This window comes from Lathyrus oleraceus, chromosome 3, assembly GCF_024323335.1.
Source record: "Lathyrus oleraceus cultivar Zhongwan6 chromosome 3, CAAS_Psat_ZW6_1.0, whole genome shotgun sequence".
NCBI classification, from domain to species: Eukaryota; Viridiplantae; Streptophyta; class Magnoliopsida; order Fabales; family Fabaceae; genus Lathyrus; species Lathyrus oleraceus.
The window spans coordinates 451,225,501-451,245,159 of NC_066581.1; the positions used below are offsets into that span (position 1 = coordinate 451,225,501).

At 40.0% G+C, this 19,659-nt stretch overlaps 1 protein-coding gene across 1 annotated transcript; it reads right to left on the minus strand.

The window, feature by feature from the left end:
- Positions 1–451: 451 nt before the first annotated feature.
- LOC127131639 (uncharacterized) lies at positions 452–1,528 on the minus strand. Its single transcript, XM_051060551.1, has one exon. It carries the CDS (start codon positions 1,526–1,528, stop codon positions 452–454), a length of 1,077 nt encoding a protein of 358 aa, XP_050916508.1.
- Positions 1,529–19,659: the final 18,131 nt, after the last annotated feature.

Below are 19,659 nucleotides of genomic sequence, written 5' to 3' on the forward strand. Positions count from 1 at the left end.
AAGTGGACAAAGTGAAAATTGCATAAGCATAAATAATTAGAATGATATGTACATCGACAAATGATAATAGAACAATAAAAGTAAATTACATTAAAAGTAAAAGCTTAAAAGTAAAAGTTAATGGTTAGTAAGTTAATAGTTAATTTTGTTTTGCTTTTTGATTTCAAGACATTCTTTGGAGAACACTCAACCCAATTTCGACAAGCATGGATCCTTGAACCAAAACATCTTCCAAAGAAAGGAAAGAATGCCAAGTTTCCACACAATACCATGGAAGAGGGGAGACTTAAAATCTCACTAACTAGAATCCTTATGCCTTTTGTGTCACAAATTTAGCACTATGTTAAGCAATCGTAATTGGACTTATGTAGAAGTCAAAACTATTTGAGGTCGGGCAATAAACTTTTGGTGTTAATGCATGTTGGAGACATAGTATTAAGAACTATGCTCATCAAACATACGACACACAAAAATATGCAAAAGCCTTGACAATCTTCTTGATCAATTTTGGCTCTTCGAGCCATTCATATAAGACAAAACCATATACACTCCTGAGATCAGGTTTGTCCACCATAGGGTATCCAAGTTGTCGCAATGCTAACCTCAGGTTGTAGTTGTTTCCTACTTTTTTACCAAGAAGAGGCACATTAGGAAAATCCCCACAGTTGAGGATGAGCTTGACACCATCGTAAACTCGAGAATACGAAGGAATATCTTCGGCTTTTAAGGACATGATCTGCTGGGACCACTTCAAGTTATCTTTGTTCTTAACAAAAGGGCCTTTCTTGGGTAGATACAAAATAAACCATCTATACAACAAAGGGGAACAACAAACGATAGTCCCTTTCTTCTTCTGAGTCCTCACATGGATGGAGTAGTAAGTATCAACAAGAAGAGTACGAATCGGATTCTGAGTAAGGAAGATATGAATAGAAACCAAGTCTAAGAATTCCTCCATATTCGGAAACAATACAATCCCATAGATAAGTAAAGCTAGATTGGCGTTGAAGGTCGTCCAACTCCCATCTTCAGCGAAGGAAATAGTTTTGTCCACTAGAAACTTAGAGGTGAAGCCATGAATTCGACGCTTTGGCTTCAGGTTCAGTTCTATTTCCTTTTTTCCCATGTGTAGAGCTTCAGCAAGATCTTGATATTTAGGATGTTCTTTAGTGTGGATGTAGGGAACTTGGTTCTTGATCCTAATACCTAGAATATGTGAGTACTCTTCCAATGTAGGCGCTAGCTGGTAATCTTGGAAACTAAAACATCTCAATGGTGGATCATAGAATTGCACCAGAGTGTGCACAACAATGATATTGACTTCGGTGTTCAGAACGCCCAAAAGGTTACCATAAGCTTCCTTGAAGTCATCTTTGTGTCCCAGATCTAAACGTGCCCCAAGTCCTCTTAATACAGCCAATTGAGGTTCCACAAACTCGTAATTATGGATGTTCCTCCTTTCGGGATTCATACTTCCCTTCAAATGCTTGGTAAACAAATTGGATTCTTGGATTCCAGGAAAAGACATGCATATATAAAAAAATTGGTCATGATGAATGATAATGTAATGATGGGATGATAATAAGTCACATGGATTCAAAACCCATGCAAGCTCTGAATAATCTGTAAGTGCCACATGTTGCAAGTCCAAAGGTTCGACGTAACATGAGTATCAAGGTAGGTAGAGTCTATGGTTTCCTACAATAAAAACCCATATCCCCTCACAGGTGTGGACTATGCTCCAAGGTGGTCCCTAGAAGGTCTCCCAGAGTCATCGACTCGAAATGGAAATACCCCGCCGTAGTGAATACTCACAAGACAAAAGTACTTCCAAGTGAATCTAGTCTGGGTGTGTCTCTCGTGACAACCCAACGTGCGAAACGCAGGCGTACACGAATATCCATGAGTCTAACCTATGTGTATACTAAGCTCGTTTGCAAAGCTCTCTCATGTAATCTAACCCATCCCAACAACAACACAACAGATATATCCATAATATAAAGCGAGCGAAAAAATGCGATAAATAAAACTGAGTAAAGCTATACGGATAAACACCTAAAACTAGAGAGGGAACAACCTAAACTAGGCTTGAATCCTTTTAGCGACTAGGAAGTTCTCCAAGTAGCGAAGTATCCCCAGCAGATTTGCCGGCTGAAGCTAGCGGAAATATACCCGAACGTATCGCACGCTCGAAAATACAACAGAGTCGCCATCGAACTTTATTTATCTTCAAAGGGAAGGGAAAACATCGATAAAACCCGGGGAAAAGAGCTATACTGGTGATCGGGAAAATAGCAAGTGTACTATTTTGCCTTTATATTAATAATGGGGAAATTCCCCGAGTGTCGATCTCCAGGACTACAAGTTAATGTTGAGTTTAAATTATCATTCATTTAAACAAAAAGTATTAATTTGGTTTTTAGGTGTAAAAATATAATAATAAAAGTAAAGGTAAAGAAGGATGAAAATAAGGGTTTATAGAGAAAAAGGAACAATGCCATGGAAGGTGTATGATTTATCCCTGTAACAACTCTAAGTCACTATTTCATCAACAAATATCAATTACTACCAGTTCTTAAGGGTATTTTCTCCCAAGTCCTTGGTGAGAAAACCTTTAATCAATCTACCATAATTTCCATGTCCATAGCCAATTAGGGTGAAGTTAAGCTATATAATATCAAGAATACTCTGGTTCATATAGGGTATCCCTAGTCCTAGGTGATATGTACTATAGAGTAACCTTATGAAAACTTTATCAATGGCGGTCCAGCCTAATTGATAACCACAAATCAATCTCGATTGGTCCGAAAGAGAAAGCAATAAACACATCAAAAGGTTACCGTAAAAACAATATTATAAATGCAAATGTAAACTCAAATTTGTTACAATTCTAAATCAGGGACACCCCCTAGCATTAGGGGGTTTAGCTACTCATATTATTTAAAACAAATGCAAGATAAACATTACACATTACAAGTAATTGGATGACTTTAATCTTCAATCAATCTCGCTCATGAAAACCTTCAGCTCTCCGAATGCCTTGATCTCTGTAATACTTGATTGCTTCACAATACGGTATTTTTCCATATTCCAAGATGATTTTTCCTTTGGCAGAAGACCCTCTTTTATAGTGAAAATTACAAGCAGCAGTTGGACATGTCCAAAAATATCTCTGAAAAAGCCCGACGAACAAAAGCCCAAGAAAAACTGAATTTTGGGGCTTGGGCTGACACGGCCCGTGTCAGCTGTCACGGGTGGCCGTGTCAGCCTACTGTCATGGCTGACACGCCCCTGACATGGGGTGACACGGCTGGTGGAAGCGCCTGACACGACCCGTGTCAGCTGACACGGGTTGCCGTGTCAGGTTACTGTTTTTCTTCACACGTCCTTCCTTGCTTGACACGACCCATGTCAGCTGACACGGGTGGCCGTGTCAGGCCTCCTGTATCGGGGTTTTCTGCTTCTCTGCTTTCCGGAATCTCGCATTGTCTCGTTCTGAGTTCCCTGGTTTTTCTACTTGGACCTGTCGGACAAAAACACAGTTATCTCACGCATAAAATCACTAAAATATAAGTATAGCATAACGATAAAAATGCTTAAATAAAATGACGGAAGTAAAAGTAACTCGAAACATATCATAAATGCTTGCACAGTGTGGCAAAAGCCTTTGTTTCGTGTCGGATCAGTGAAAACTCAATGCAAATTGTGACTGATCACAACCACAAACTTAGCTCATTGCTTGTCCCAAGTAATGTTTCAGACAACATTGTCACTCCCCAGAATTCTTTGTTTCCCACCAGTGCTGAGATCATTCGCTAACGTCTTCCCTTTTCCTTTCACAAGTCCTGCTTTTCTTTGTAAGTCTTCCTTCGCACTTCCACTTTAAAGCATTGTTTCACTTGTCAGCTTATATCACATTCTCACCAATTCTCTCGGGATCAACTGTTTTCACTCATAATTCAAAGTATGCAATATCACTCACAAGTTTGAATAGTCCCCCTTTTCCTATCACCTACACACAACACACACATTTTTTGAGGTCTTTCGGGTTGTAACTTGGCTTGGGTTAGGGTATGGATTATTCAAACAAAAATGAAAAACAAGTGGGTTTTTGGTTCAGAGTCGATGTTACATACTTTGTTTGTTTCTCTTATTTGCTCGGTTTTCTTTTCTTATTTTCTTTTATTCACCGCATGCCCTTTTTCGTGCTTCTTTCTGAATCTTTGAGTTATAAATTTTTCTCCTTTTTTTTTCTTTCTCTTGATTCATCAATTTTTTCTTTTTTTTTTGTTCTCGCACTTTCTTGGGCTTTTTGTAGCTTTTGGGGTTTTTACCCCAAACTTAGCTTTTCAACACAGTTTGAATGCATTCATATGACTCTGAACAGGGTAAGGAAGTGTTTTAGCCAATGGGTACATTTATGGGGTTTGAAGAAACAAATGGATATAGGCTCAAATGGGGTTAACGAGGGATATAATTATTCAGGATGGCTAGAAAGGCTCGGGGTTAAATTCAAACAATGTGCCTCAGTGTGTGTATCATGCAGTGATAGTCCCAGAGAGTCTAGGCAAATTTAGAGTGATAAAGACAAACCTGAATGTCGCTCATGATGATCAATGTGTTTGGCTTTTTATGACTCACTTTTTTTGGTTTATCCACATCATCCACAGTACTCTTTAATTTGGTGCGATTTCTTCCTTACTTCGGAATGTACAGGATACTCATGTCAGTTAAGCTGTATACGTTGCATCCGATCTTACTTTCAACAGTGTCAACTTCCTGGGGAGAGCCTTCACAACAAGCAATGGTGATCGGCGTGATCCTTTCATCCACTCTCAATCGTGATCATTACTATTTCCAACCTATCAACACAGACTTGACACACTCGCAGCATAATGTACCTTCAAACAGAAAGATCAAATCTATAATGCATAAAAGTAAAATAACAAAATAACAAAATACTGAGAATAAAATAACAATAAAAGATATAAAATCTCCCCCACACTTGAACTCAACATTATCCACAATGTATGCGAACAAGAGCGAATGAGGGAACTCACAGTACCCTACTGAGGAGGTGGTTGCGGGAAATGCAGCATCAACTGTCGCATCATGTTGCTCATCTCATCCAACATCGCCCCCTGAAGGGCTTGATCGATGCCTTGCCGTTGTTGTTCCGTCCTCAAGTCACCTATTTCGATTTGTACCCAGCTCCATTGGTCATTGGACCAGGAAGATGAACCCGCCTCCTGCTGCGTAGGTTCCTGATGTGGTGGTACAAACTGCTCCTGAGGTGCTTGAGGTTCTTCTTCTTCTTCCTCCGTGTCCTCCACCTGGTCATCTATAAACTGATCACCTGCAGTAAAATGGTCAGTGTCGTGGCCTTACTCCGCATCGGGGTCAGCGCTCACATACAACCAAGTCAGTAATAGCAACTTTGTTCGAATCCGGCAGAGCATTAATAAACCTCTTATGGATAAGCACAAAATAGTAAGTAGGGGCAACAACAATCATACCTTGTGAAATTAGAGCAGACATGTCAATTTTGGTCTTACCTACAATTGGCGTGTCTTCGAGTAAAACAACTTGATACCCGAAATGCTCAGTGATTTGGGTGATCATCCCACCTACGAATATTGCTCCTGAGTCGGCTCGGCCAACTCAGCCCAGATAGTCCGCTGCAAAGGTAGCTACATTGATGGCTTTGTTTTGAGCCATTGAGTAGATAAAGAATAGCTATCTCTGATTAGCTACCCCTGTGCTATCGCCCCTTCCAAATAGGGTGTAGGCCAAACCCTTCTGAGCGTACCTGAAACATGGATTCTGGATTCCCGAGGCCTTAGCACCTTTGGAGGTGTAATCCGTCCTTCCGATGATGGCAATCCAAAAATCCTTAGGTGAGAACCCGTCTGGGACCGCTCCTGGTCCATACTGAGGGAGTCGGAGTATTGCTGTTAACTCCTCAACACACAACTCATGATAATTATTAAACAAACAGAAACGCAAAGTGCCGAAATAATACCTGGTCGCGTCTATCTTCCGCTTCTCAAGCTGGAATTCCAACGTGCTGAGAAATTCGAGAGTAATGTGCTCATATGTTGGCGCTTCCAGACTCATGAACTCTAGCATTCCTAAAACATGGAACATCCGGTATACCTCCATTTTGAGCCCTAGAGCGTTTAGAGTCTGCTCACACATGTACCTTGTCGGCGTGAGTTTTCGCTTTCGGTGAATTTGGTATCTCCTTTCTTGTTCTGGATTGTCAAACACAATGTTGTGTGGATTTGGATTTCGACTTGGGCGCTTCCGTGACTTCTCCATTTCCGCGAGCTGGTGCTTTCTGGTGAGAACTCTCCTTGGGGGAATTTTGGACCTGCAAAAATACAAATTAGTTGAACTATTGAGTTAGGAAATTCCGAAACCGTGGGTAGGATGGGGACGAAGAGTGGAGTAATATTTGTGAAAGGAGTTTTTGCTATAGGTGAGTGGAAGTATGGGTTATGGAAGGTTTTAGGTAGTGAGGTTTGTGAGTTTAATGGAGGTGGAAAGGTTCTGAGAGAAAGAGAGTAAGAATGATGAGAGAGAATGATGAGATGGTAAGAGAAAATATGATAATGATAAGGTTAATGGGGAAATTTTAGGGTTAATGATAGATTAAATGTGTGGGTCCCACTCAAAATTCAAATTTCCAAAAAAATTCAAAATTTCCGCCTGCCTGGCACGTCCGTGTCAGCTGACACGGGTGGCCGTGTCAGGCTACTGGTCTTCCATACGGTTTAGGAATTATCTTCAGTGTTCCTGACACGGGCCGTGTCAGGCTACTGTTGATAATTTTTTTGTCACCTTTAGTGTTCCTGACACGGGTGGCCGTGGTAGGCCACTGTTTTTCCACTTTTTTGGTCTGATTTTCCCCCTCATGACACGGCCCGTGTCAGTTGACACGGGTGACCGTGTCAGGCTGTCCTTTTGACCGTTTTTAGGCTTTCTCTCCAGTTCAACTGTTGGTACCTCTGGCCATGTTGATCGTTCTTTTTCATGACTTAGACATTTGTTGACGTGATGTTCCCTCCTTGTAGAGCTCCTATATAAACCTACACACACATAACCGATTAAATTTAAAATGCGTGGGTTGCCTCCCACGAAGCGCTTCGTTTAATGTTGCATGGCTCGACGGTTCATTCCCCTTGTTATGGGGGGTATTTCAGGTTCCAAACCTTGTTGCACCTCTTGTCCAAAACTAGGACGTTGTCTCTTTTCTCAGTCTGGATTCCTTTGTGCCACGATTCCTTTTTAACCTTCCTTTTCTTACCTTGTTTTAATTTTCTTTTATTTCTCTTGGTTTTTGGAATAGAGATGGAAGTCTTTCCATTCAGGGTGACTAATGGCATTGGTGAGATTCTAATAGCATTCAATGTTCTGATTAAGCCTACTTGATAGTGAGATTTTGTATCTTCCTCTAGCTCCTTGTTTTCAATAGCATTCAATGTTATTTCATTGTCGTGAACTTTCAAGGTTAACGTGCAGTGATCCATGTCGAGATTGTATCGACTTGTCTGCATGAAAGGTCGACCCAGAATGATGGGTGCCTCATCATCTTCAGGTATGTCTAGGATTACAAAATCAACTGGAAAAATCAATTCCTCTATTGTTACCAGTACGTCTTCAGTTATACCATATGCATCTTTTCTTGAGTGATCCGCAAACTTCAGATTGGTCTTTATATCACTGATATTTTTAATACCCAACCCGTGATAGATCGATAATGGCATCAGATTCACACTAGCTCCAGAATCTATTAGTACCTTTTTGAAGGTTCTTTCTTTAATTGTGCATGGTACTGTTACCGTTCTCGGATCCTTTTGTTTGTTAGGAATTTTCTGCCCCAGTGAGTTTGCACTATACTGTTCCTTCCAGGATACCTGTTCTTCGGTGGTTGGTTTCTTTTCGGCCAGTACCTCTTCCATGAATTTCTTGTACATGGGCATTCTTTCGAGTGCTTTGAACAAAGACATACGACCATCAACCCTTTTAAACATTGTCATGAATTTCTCCAAGTCTGACTCGCTAGGTTCCTTCTTTGTCACTCTTTAAGGGTAAGGCAACTTAATCACCGGTTTAGTCTCTTTTGTAATTTCCTCTTTAGTCAGCTCGCTCAGTGATATAATTTTTTTCTTTTTAGCAACCTTTTTCTCTTTCTTCGTAACAGTATTAACATTCTCTTGACCTCTCAGATTTTGAACTGTTTCACTTGGTTAGGAACCTGGTGTTCGAGAACTTGCTAGTTGTTGTCCTATCTGCCCTAGCTGAACTTCAAGATTCTTTAGGGAGGCGGTGGTGTTTTTCTAATTGTTTCTAGTCTCTTCTTCAAATTGCCTATTTTGAGCTGCCATGTTTTCAATGGCAATCTCCCAGTCTGCTTTCCTTGGAGCTTGCTGTTGTTGATATTGAGTCTGATATTGACCTTGACCCTGTTGTGGAACATTCCCTTTTTGATCTTTCCAGGAGAAGTTTGGATGATTCTTCCAACCTGGATTGTAAGTGTTAGAGTGGGGTTTATTCTGCTTTAAGAATTTGATCTCTTCAATTTGTTGTGGAGTAGCAAAGCAATAGACTGTGTGATGAGGTCCATTACAGATTTCACAAGTGCTGGCCTGAGCCGGTTGGACTTGAGCTATCTGTTGACTACCTATATTCATCGCTTTCAACTTCTTTTCCACTTCAGCAGCGACTGTATCTTCCGAACAGATTTTATTTGCTTGTATTTTCAGGTCAATGACTCCTTCAAATTTTCTTGTACACCTATCATATAATTCCAAATGCTCATTTGCGGATATCGCTTCAATGATCCTTTTAATACCAGTGGCTGTTGAGAATTTTGTTGAGCCACCAGCTGCTGTGTCGATCAACTGTTTTATTTTTATTTTTAGCCCTTTAACGAACATCTGCATTTGTTCAGTCTGATCCATATTATGAGTTGGAGACACTACTAAGACCCTTTTTTTGCTTCATCAGTATGACCATCAATTTTCAAAGTAGTACTCATGGTCAGGAATCTTTGCAGGTGCTTGTTGGCATCTTCATTAACCTTTCCGGTGAAAGATTTTATCTCAAGTTGATTGATTGTGCTAGGATGCAGTTGAAAGTTCGTCACATTCACTGGTTGGTTGACAATGGTCAATCTACCACCCGGTGCATTTGCCCCTCCATAGTCACCTAGGAGTCTTTCCTGAGGTGGAGGCGGTGGAACTGGAGGAATTTCAGCCATAGTTTCTCTTTCTGAATCTGAGTGATCAGAGGGAACTTCTTCTTTGGAAATTCAATCTAGCGTTTCTACGTCTCCGGTGAAGGGTTCTCTTAATTTCTGTGTCAAAAAGAAATTCTGCTGAGGGCTCTCCTCGCATACACAAATTAGTGAATAAAAATATATAAATGACAGAAAAATAATTTTATTGCAGAGTAACAAAATTTTAATTGAACTTAAAATTAAACTCTATATTTTGGCAGTCCCCGGCAACGGCGCCAAAAACTTGATCGGGAAAATAGCAAGTGTACTATTTTGCCTTTTATAGTAATAATGGGGAAATTCCCCGAATGTCGATCTCAAGGACTGCAAGTTAATATTGAGTTTAAATTATCATTCAATTAAACAAAAATTATTAATTTGGTTTTTAGGTGTAAAAATATAATAATAAAAGTAAAGGTAAAGAAGGATGAAAATAAGGGTTTATAGAGAAAAAGGAACAATGCCATAGAAGGTGTATGATTTATCCCTGTAACAAATCTGAGTCACTATTGTATCAACAAATATCAATTACTACCAGTTCTTAAGGGTATTTTCTCCCAAGTCCTTGGTGAGAAAACCATTAATCAATCTACCCTAATTTCCATGTCCATAGCCAATTAGGGTGAAGTTAAGTTGTATAATACAAGACTACTCTGGTTCATATAGGGTATCCCTAGTCCTAGGTGATATCTACTATAGAGTAACCTTATGAAAACCTTATCAATGGCGGTCCAGCCTAATTGATAACCACAAATCAATCTCGATTGGTCCGAAAGAGAAAGCAATAAACACATCAAAAGGTTACCATAAAAACAATATTATAAATGCAAATGTAAACTCAAATTCGTTACAATTCTAAATCAGGGGCACCCCCTAGCATTGGGGGTTTTAGCTACTCATATTGTTTAAAACAAATGCAAGATAAAAATTACACATTACAAGTAATTGGATGACTTTGATCTTCAATCGCTCCCGCTCATGAAAACCTTCAGCTCTCCGAATGCCTTGATCTATGTAATACTTGATTGCTTCACAATACTATATTTTTTCGTATTCCAAGATGATTTTTCCTTTTTCAGAAGACCCTCTTTTATAGTGAAAATTCCAAGCAGCAGTTGGACATTTCCAAAAAAATCTTTGAAAAAGCCCGATGAACAAAAGCCCGAGAAAAACTGAATTTTTGGGCTTGGGTTGACACGGCCCGTGTCAGCTGACACGGGTGGCCGTGTCAGCCTACTGTCCTGGCTGACACGCCCCTGGCATGGGGTGACACGGCTGGTGGAGGCGCCTGACATGGCCCGTGTCAGGCTACTTTTTTTCTTCACACGTCCTACCTTGCTGAAAACGGCCTGTGTCAGGCCTCCTGTACCGGGGTTTTCTGCTTCTCTGTTTGCTGGAATCTCGCATTGTCTCGTTTTGAGTTCCCTGGTTCTTCTACTTGGATCTGTCGGACAAAAACACAGCTATCCCACACATAAAATCACTAAAATATAAGTAAAATATAACAATGATAAAAATGCTTAAATAAAATGAAGGAAGTAAAACTAACTGGAAATGTATCATAAATGCTTGCACAGTGTGTCAAAAGCATTTACTTCGTGTCGGATCAGTAATGAAAACTCAATGCAAATGGTGACTGATCAACTGGGTAAGGAAGTCGGTTATGCAATGGGAAGGTATTATCACCCAAAACATCCATGGTACTCCATGGGAACCGTTTTGATTGTTCTCGCTCGAATAGGTGTTATATCTAAAGATTACTCCCAAAAGACTGGGAAAAGGAAAGAAATAGATAGAGTGCTCGGTGAGAATTAGGGCCCTCATTCCTACGTACCCTCATAGTGCAATGAGAAATTCAGAGCTCCGTAGTTCAAGGAACTAGTGGTGGGAGATGGAAAGAAGAGTGATCAAATGTATGGTCTGAACCAAAGGATAATATGATTTGAACTCCAACAAGGGGTGAAAATGTGAACCCAAGAGAGACAGTTTATGAAGCCAATAACCGAGAAACTCTTTTATTCAATGTTGAGAAACAACGGAATACGAGTACAACAAGGAAATGCCCATTGGGCTACAAAAGTATCACATTGGTCCTACCAGACCTCAACCTAGGGAATTACAAGCAACTAGTAGCAGTTGGATAACAACTTTTCATTGTAAGTCTGAGATTTGGGGGACAGGCAGGCGCCCTACTTTCCCAATATCGCACTCCCTTCAGGTGGTAAGTCTTGATCTGGTTCTCTTGGTGTCTTTCAGGTTTTTATGTGATGGCCCTTTCAACTCTCGAATCTCTTCTAGTCTCTGATTCAGCTCGTACTGATTTTGGAGAAGGGTGACTTCTAACTGTTTGTTGCGGCTTTTCTCATCCTTCAACTCTTTCTTACAAGCCTTTAGAAGACTTGGGAGTTTATTTCATTTGTTCCATATGTTCCAGTTCTGCTTTGCTGGCTCGATATTGGGCTTCGGCTAACTGCTTCTTTTTGGCTGTCAGGCTGGCATAAGTCCCTTTGAGGGTGTCACCCATTTTAAGTCTTTTGAATACCTCTGTTTGTACCTCATCATATGCTTGACGAACTCGGTCTCTCTTCTGATTTAGATGGAATTTCAAGGTTTCCTTCTCCAATGAGATCTTACCATGCCTAGTTTTGAGATCAACATTCTCTTTATCTATGGTCTTGATAACCTTCTTCAATTCATCTAATTCAGAATTTGATTGGTTCTCTGGCTCAAGAGGTTGGACGTTCATGGACGGCTCGGGCGGGAACGGCAATAAAACCTCACTAACTCTGCTCTTGACCCAACTAGTGTAAGCTTCCTTGGCGATACAATTCTTCTTACCCATCTTTGCTCTTCCTTGAGGACAAATCGATCCCCAAGCCTTGACAATCTTCTTGATCAATTCTGACTCTTCCACCCCTTCATATAAGACAAAACCCTCTACACTCCTGAGATCAGGTTTTTCCATCATAGGGTATCCAAGTTGTCGCAATGCTAACCTCGGGTTGTAGTTGATTCCTCCTTTTTTACCAAGAAGAGGCACATTAGGAAAATCCTCACAGTTGAGGATGAGATTGACATCATCGTAAACTCGAGAATACCAAGGAATATCTTCGGCTTTTAAGGACATGATCTGCTGGGACCACTTCAAGTTATCTTTGTTCTCAACAAAAGGGACGTTGCTAGGTAGATGTGAAATAAACCATCTATACAGCAAAGGGGTACAACAGACGATAGTCCCTTTCTTCTTCTGAGTCCTCACATGGATGGAGTAGTAAGTATCAACAAGAAGATTAGGAATTGGATTCTGAGTCAGGAAGATATGAATAGTAGCCAAGTCTAAGAATTCCTCCATATTCAAAAACAATACAATCCCATAGATTAGTAAAGCTAGATTGGCGTTGAAGGTTGTCCAACTCCCAGCTTCAGCGAAGGCAATAGCTTTGTCCACTAGAAACTTAGAGGTGAAGCCATGAATTCCACCCTTTGGCTTCAGGTTCAGTTCTATTTTCTTTTTTCACAGGTGCAGAGCTTCAGCAAGATCTTGATATTTAGGATGTTCTTTAATGCGGATCTAGGGCACTTGGTTCTTGATCATAATACCCAGAATATGTGAGTACTCTTCCAATGTAGGCACTAGCTGGTAATCTTGGAAAGTAAAGCATCTCAATGGTGGATCATAGAATTGCACCAGAGTGTGCACAACAGTGATATTGACTTCGGCGTTCAGAATGCCCAAAAGGTTACCATAAGCTTCCTTGAAGTCATCTTTGTGTCCCAGATCTAAACGTGCCCCAAGTCCTCTAAATACAGCCAACTGAGATTCCACAAACTTGTAATTGTGGATGTTCTTCCTTTCGGGATTCATACTTCGCTTCAAATGCTTGGTAAACAAATTGGACTCTTAGATTCCTGGAAAAGATATGCATATGCAAAAAATTTGGTCATGATGAATGATAATGTAATGATGGGATGATAATAAGTCATATGGATTCAAAACCCATGCAAGCTCTGAATAATCTGTAAGTGCCACATGTTGCAAGTTCAAAGGTTCGACGTAACATGAGTATTAAGGTAGGTAGAGTCTATGGTTTCCTGCAATAAAAACCCATATCCCCCTCACAAGTGTGGACTATGCTCCAAGGTGGTCCCTACAAGGTCTCCCAGAGTCATCGACTCGAAATGGAAATACCCTGCCGTAGTGAATACTCACAGGACAATAGTACTTCCAAGTGAATCTAGTCTGGGTGTGGCTCTCGTGACAACCCAACGCGCGAAACGCTGGCGTACATGACTATCCACGAGTCTAACCTATGTGTATACTAAGCTCGGTTACAGAGCTTTCCTCTCATGTAAACTAACCCATCCCAACAACAACACAACAAATATACCCATAATATAAAGCGAGCGAAAAAATGCGATAAATAAAAGCGAGTAAAGCTATAAGGATAAGCACCTAAAACTAGCGAGGGAACAACCTAAACTAGGCTTGACTCCTTTTAGCGACTAGGAAGTACTCCATGTAGCGAAGTATCCCTAGCAGAGTTGTCAGCTGAAGCTAGCGCAAAATATACCTAAACGTATCGCATGCTCAAACATACAACAGAGTCGCCATCAAACTTTATTTATCCCCAAAGAGAAGGGAAAACATCGATAAAACCCGGGGGAAAGAACTATAATGGGTAAGGAAGTCGGTTATGCAAGGGGAAGGTATAAGCACCCTAAACATCCATGGTACTCCATGGGAACTGTTTTGATTGTTCTCGCTCGAATAGGTGTTATATCTTAAGATTACTCACAAAAGAATGGGAAAAGGAAAGAAATAGATAGAGTGCTCGGTGAGGATTAGGGCCCTCATGCCTACATATCCTCGTAGTGCAACGAGAAATTCAGAGCTCCATAGTTCCAGGAACTAGTGGTGGGAAATGGAAAGAAGAGTGGTCAAAGGTATGGTCTGAACCAAAGGATAATATGATTTGAACTCCAACAAGGGGTGAAAATGTGAACCCAAGAGAGACAGTTTATGAAGCCAATAACCGAGAAACTCTTTTATTCAATATTGAGAAACAACGGAATATGAGTACAACAAGGAAATGCATATTGGGCTACAAAAGTATCACATTGGTCCTACCAGACCTCAACCCAGGGAATTACAAGATACTAGAAGCAATTGGATAGAAACATTTCATTATAAGTATGAGATTTGGGGGACAGAAAGGCGCCCCACTTTCCCAACATCGCACTCCCTTCAGGTGGTAAGTCATGATATGGTTCGCTTGGAACATTGTTCACAACTGTCTTCCCTCGGTTGGAAAGGTATTCAGGATGCTTGTTCACTTGTGTGTCGGTGTGTTCCACATTTTTATGTGATAACCCTTTCAACTCTCGAATCTCTTCTAGTCTCTGACTCAACTCGTACTGATTTTGGCAAAGGGTGACTTCTCGTTGATTGTAGCGGCTTTTCTCATCCTTCAACTCTTTCTTACAAGCTTCTAGCAGAGTTTGGAGTTTCTTCATTTGTTCCATGTGTTCCAGTTCTGCTTTGCCGGCTTGGTATTGGGCTTCGGCTAAAACTTCTTTTTGGCTGTCAGGCTGGCATAAATCCCTTTGAGGGTGTCACCCACTTTGAATCATTTGAATACCTCTCTTTATACCTCATCATTTGCTTGACAAACTCGGTCTCTCTTCTGATTCAGATTGAATTTCAATGTTTCCTTCTCCAATGAGATCTTACCAAGCCTAGATTTAAGATAAAAATTCTCTTTCTCTAGGGTCTTGCTAACCTTCTTCAACTCATCTCCTTCAGAATTAGGCTCGTTCTCTGGCTCAAGAGGCTGGACGTTCATGGACGGTTCGGGCGGGAATGGCAACAAAACCTCACTAACTCTGCTCTTGACCCAACTGGTGTAAGCTTCCTTGGCAATACAATTCTTCTTACCCATCTCTACTTTTCATTGAGGAAAAATTGATCCCCAAACCTTGACAATCTTCTTGATCAATTATGGCTCTTCGACCCCTTCATATAAGACAAAACCCTTTACACTTCCGAATGTATCCCACGCTCGAACATACAACAGAGTCACCATCGATCTTTATTTATCCCCAAAGGGAAGGGAAAACATTGATAAAACTCGGGGGAAAGAGATATATTGGGTAATGAAGTCGGTTATGCAAGGGGAATGTATTAGCACCCCAAACATCCATGGTACTCCATGGGAACCGTTTTGATTGTTCTCGCTCGAATAGGTGTTATATCTAAAGATTACTCGCAAAAGAATGGGAAAAGGAAATAAATAGATAGAGTGCTCATTGAGGATTAGGGCCCTCATGCCTACGTATCCTCATAGTGCAATGAGAAATTAAGAGCGTCGTAGTTCAAGGAAGTAGTGGTGGGAGATGGAAATAAGAGTGATCAAAGGTATGGTCTGAACCAAAGGATAATATGATTTGAACTCCAACAAGGGGTGAAAATGTGAACCCAAGAGTAAAACTGGTATGAACCAACAAGTGAGGGGCCCGAGGCATGGTATCACTGTATTGGAATAACCGAAAAGGAAGGGTTGCCTAAATACGGCTGCAAAGTACGTAAGGAGATGTCTGTCTAAGCTACAAGGTCTGACAAGACAAATAAATCGGCTCTTGGTTCACAATAAGGGGTACACAAGACGGAGCACAAAGGTATAGTGTATTTGGTTCAAAGGATAGGTATATCACATGGAGTGAATGATGGTAGAGTATGAAGGTATCATGGATATGAATGGAGTGATGTGACCAAAGTCACAGAATAGAGTATCTGGTGATAAGTGATTGAAAATGTTTAGTTTGAAACCAAAAGTCAAGGTATATTGGAATCCACAGGGGAAATGGGATTTGTACCATAGAGGGAAACAAGCATATTGGCCAAAAAGAAGGAATTAAATGTCTAGCAATAAGCCAAACAACTCTAGGTACAAAAGCGGATTATTCATTAGGCGTCCTAAAAGGGTATATATGGAAATCCAAATAAAGTGTATTTTGATTTCAAAGGAAGAATATGTTAATGGGTGGACGATTTATGATTGACGGTAGGTAATGAATTATGAAAGATATGAATGGTACCCTAAGGAGAAGGAGGAATAATTAGAAGTATGCTCACCAAGGATTCGCATCCTCGTGCCTACGTATTATCATTGTGCAATGAGAAAGTCAGAGCAATTGTAGTTCAGAATTACGAGAATAGAAAGAGAGAGATATAGAGATTTGTCTAAGCAACAGGGACTCACAATACAAACACTTCATCAAGGATGGATTGTGGTACTGGAGTGCAAGGAGTAATATGTCACTTGCTGGGGAATCAACAATTCGAGATCAAATAAGGATAGTATCTTGGACCCAAGGGATGGATAGACTCTTAATCGAAGAGCAAAGTAGGCTTTTACCAATACGTGGACTAGCAGGCCGCCACTATAAGGTAAAGCCAAAAAGAAAGACTGAATTAGTTGTTTGGGGTTATTTGCCTAAATAACTCTCGATTGGAGAGATGGACTATCATTAGGACGTCCTAAAAGGATAGATGAGGAGTTCGGGGAGAAGTATGAATTTATCTAAAAAAGATGGTAGAGATTGCATGAATGAAGTCATTGGATAGAGAAGATAGGTTGATAAATAAGATATAGCTCGCGAAGAAACTGGGTTCTCCTGCCTACGTATCCTTATAGTGCAATAAGGAAATCATAGCTTTCGTAGTTCAACCCACTAGGGATGAAAAGAAATTGATTGGAGGCAAGATGAAATGGATGATTGAGATTTAAATGATTAGAATTGGAATGATTGAGAATGAAGAATGGATAGACTTGATAGTTACTAAATGATAAAAAGCCAAATGTCTCGCACCCAAAGATATCCATAATAAGTGTAGGAATTCCTTCTTTACCACTTAAGGCTCGTGGCATGCAACTCTTGTCTTAAACTTCAAGTGGAGAGGGAATAGTCTTTATAGTTGTTTCTTGCATTGATGAAAACCTTATCAATCGCTCGATTCGAGTTGTACTAAAGTCTATGAATGGAGGTGAATACGATGAGCGTTGAGTCATACGTCCCATACCCAAAGATACTCAGAATGGGGATAGGAATACTCCAGTCCCACTCCTTATCCATTACTTAAGGCTCGTATCGTACAACTTGATTCATGATTGATAAGTTATTGAAGTCCTTGCTTTTGTTGTTTTGCTTATGTGAAGAGAGACTTGTCAATCGTATAGTTAGAATTGTGCTAAAGTCTATGAATAGAGGTGAATGCGATGAGCACTGGGTCATACGTCCCATACCCAAAGATACTCAGAATGGGGGTAGGAATACTCTAGTCTCACTCCTTCTCTATTACTTAAGGCTCGTGTCACACTCTTCTAACTTTGATTTAACAAGTGTTGAAGATTCCACCTTTGATGTGCTTGAATAATCCGCTGCTTGGTATGAATGAGGATGCCTTGATTGAAGATCTTGTCTTGAGGCCTTGAGCTCCACAACTTGGAAGAAAAGTCTTATTAAGTGACCAAGGGTCTTTTGGTCACTCAATTTATATTGTGGGATTATACAAGTTCAAAGGATTTAATCAACCAAAATTTCTTTTGATCAATTTAGCGATGGTTTTTTTTTTGGAACTAGGTTTAGATCTAATCAAAATTAGTAATTGTTAGAAACTATCCTAAGGGGTCATGCATTAGAAATTGATTGAAAATTCTAAGTTATAAATCCTAAGGGAGCATGTGTAAATTTGTCAAAATATTGATTAAAAGGCCTATGTTAGGTCCTAAAATTGTAAGGAAATGATTAACTTCTATGTCACATCCTAATCCTAAAGGGATCATGCAATTCCATCATAAAATACCAAAAATAAGCCCATAAGGGCAAAATGGTCATTTACCAATATATGTCTAATTTTATTCATGACCTAAAATTGATTCTAACCTAATGTGGAAATTTAACCCAATGTTAAGAAATGTCAAGCTCTAAATTTAATCAAGCCTAATCTAAATAAAAACCTAATTAAATTTCTATTTAAAAGTCCTTATTAATTCTAATGAGAATTCTAAAGATGTGAATTAATCCTAAATGAAATTCTAATTAAAATTCTAAAAACTAGATTAATCCTAATTGTCAATTAACCTAATTACGCTAATATTGTCCTAAGTAATCAAATTGTAAAAAAACAATTAAGAAAAATAAAAGAAAACAAATAAAATGAAAATGGGGTGCAATTGTCAAGTGGGGTGTGAAAATGAAATTCATATCAACAGGCTGCCAATTGAGCCCAAACTGAGTTTTTTTGTCAGCTAAAGAAACTCCAAACAGGGGCTATGTGCAGTAAAAGAGGAAATGGGCCTTTAAGGCCAAAACGTCTCAACATTCATTCCAGACAGGGGGTGTGAACTCAAATCGCATGGTGAATTAGTAAAAAGGTTAATGGGCTAGGTGAACCCCATTTCAATTCCTTTGTAAATGCATTGGGGTGTATTAGAAACATTGGAGTCTGAAGTGTAATTCAGTGGGCTGAAAAGGTTAAGCTCAATCCAACTACAAGCGTTGACTAGCCTGGGTCGACAAGGTTTGAAATCATCGCGCCAACATGTCCCTCACATTCTTTCTGTTTGCTCTCCGTGGACCACCGCACCGGCGGCTTTCGCCGATGACGGTGGCAGCTACAACCTAACTTCTAACCACCATCCTGTGCACAAGGATGCACTGATGATGAAAATGGGATCGGTTTTGGAAATTGGTTCCTAGATTAACCAAATCGAAGAGATCTTGGGAAGAACCCTAAGCCTCTAAGTTCAAATTAAATGGAATTGGGGATCAGTTAACCTCCTACACCATAGGGATTCTACTCCTCATACCAAATACTCCTAACTGGTGAGCTCAAATCAAGCAAACATGAGTGAAATGAAAACTACATACCGGAGAAGACGATGACAATAATTCGTCAGTGAGTTCTTGATCTTACGTTGCACATTTCTTCTTCCTCTTTCTTCTTCTTCTTCCTCTTCTACTGAACTTGAGAATAGTGAGCAATGAAATGGAACTTCAGTGGGTAAGCTCAAGCAATATTGAAGCTTCAATGTGAAGCTTCAATGGCTTTTTGAGAGAGAGAGAGAGAGAGAGAGAGAGAGAGAGAGAGCTTTGGTGAAGGTGAGGGAGTAGGTTGCAGAGTGAGTGAGTTTTTAAAAAAAAATGTTCAAGGTCCTTGAATGATGGTGATAGCTCTATTTAAATAGAGATGAGGTTTGGGAATTGGCTAGGCTTGGAGTGAGATTTGGATTCAGTTGGACTTATGTAAGGAGTTAGTTAACCTTGGCTTACTGAGTTTGAATTGAACTCATTTAGTTATACATGATTCAGTTAGT

What these genes read in the sequence shown, in the direction of transcription:
- LOC127131639 (XM_051060551.1), bottom strand. Translation starts at nt 1,528, where the DNA reads ATGTCTTTTCCTGGAATCCAAGAATCCAATTTGTTTACCAAGCATTTG.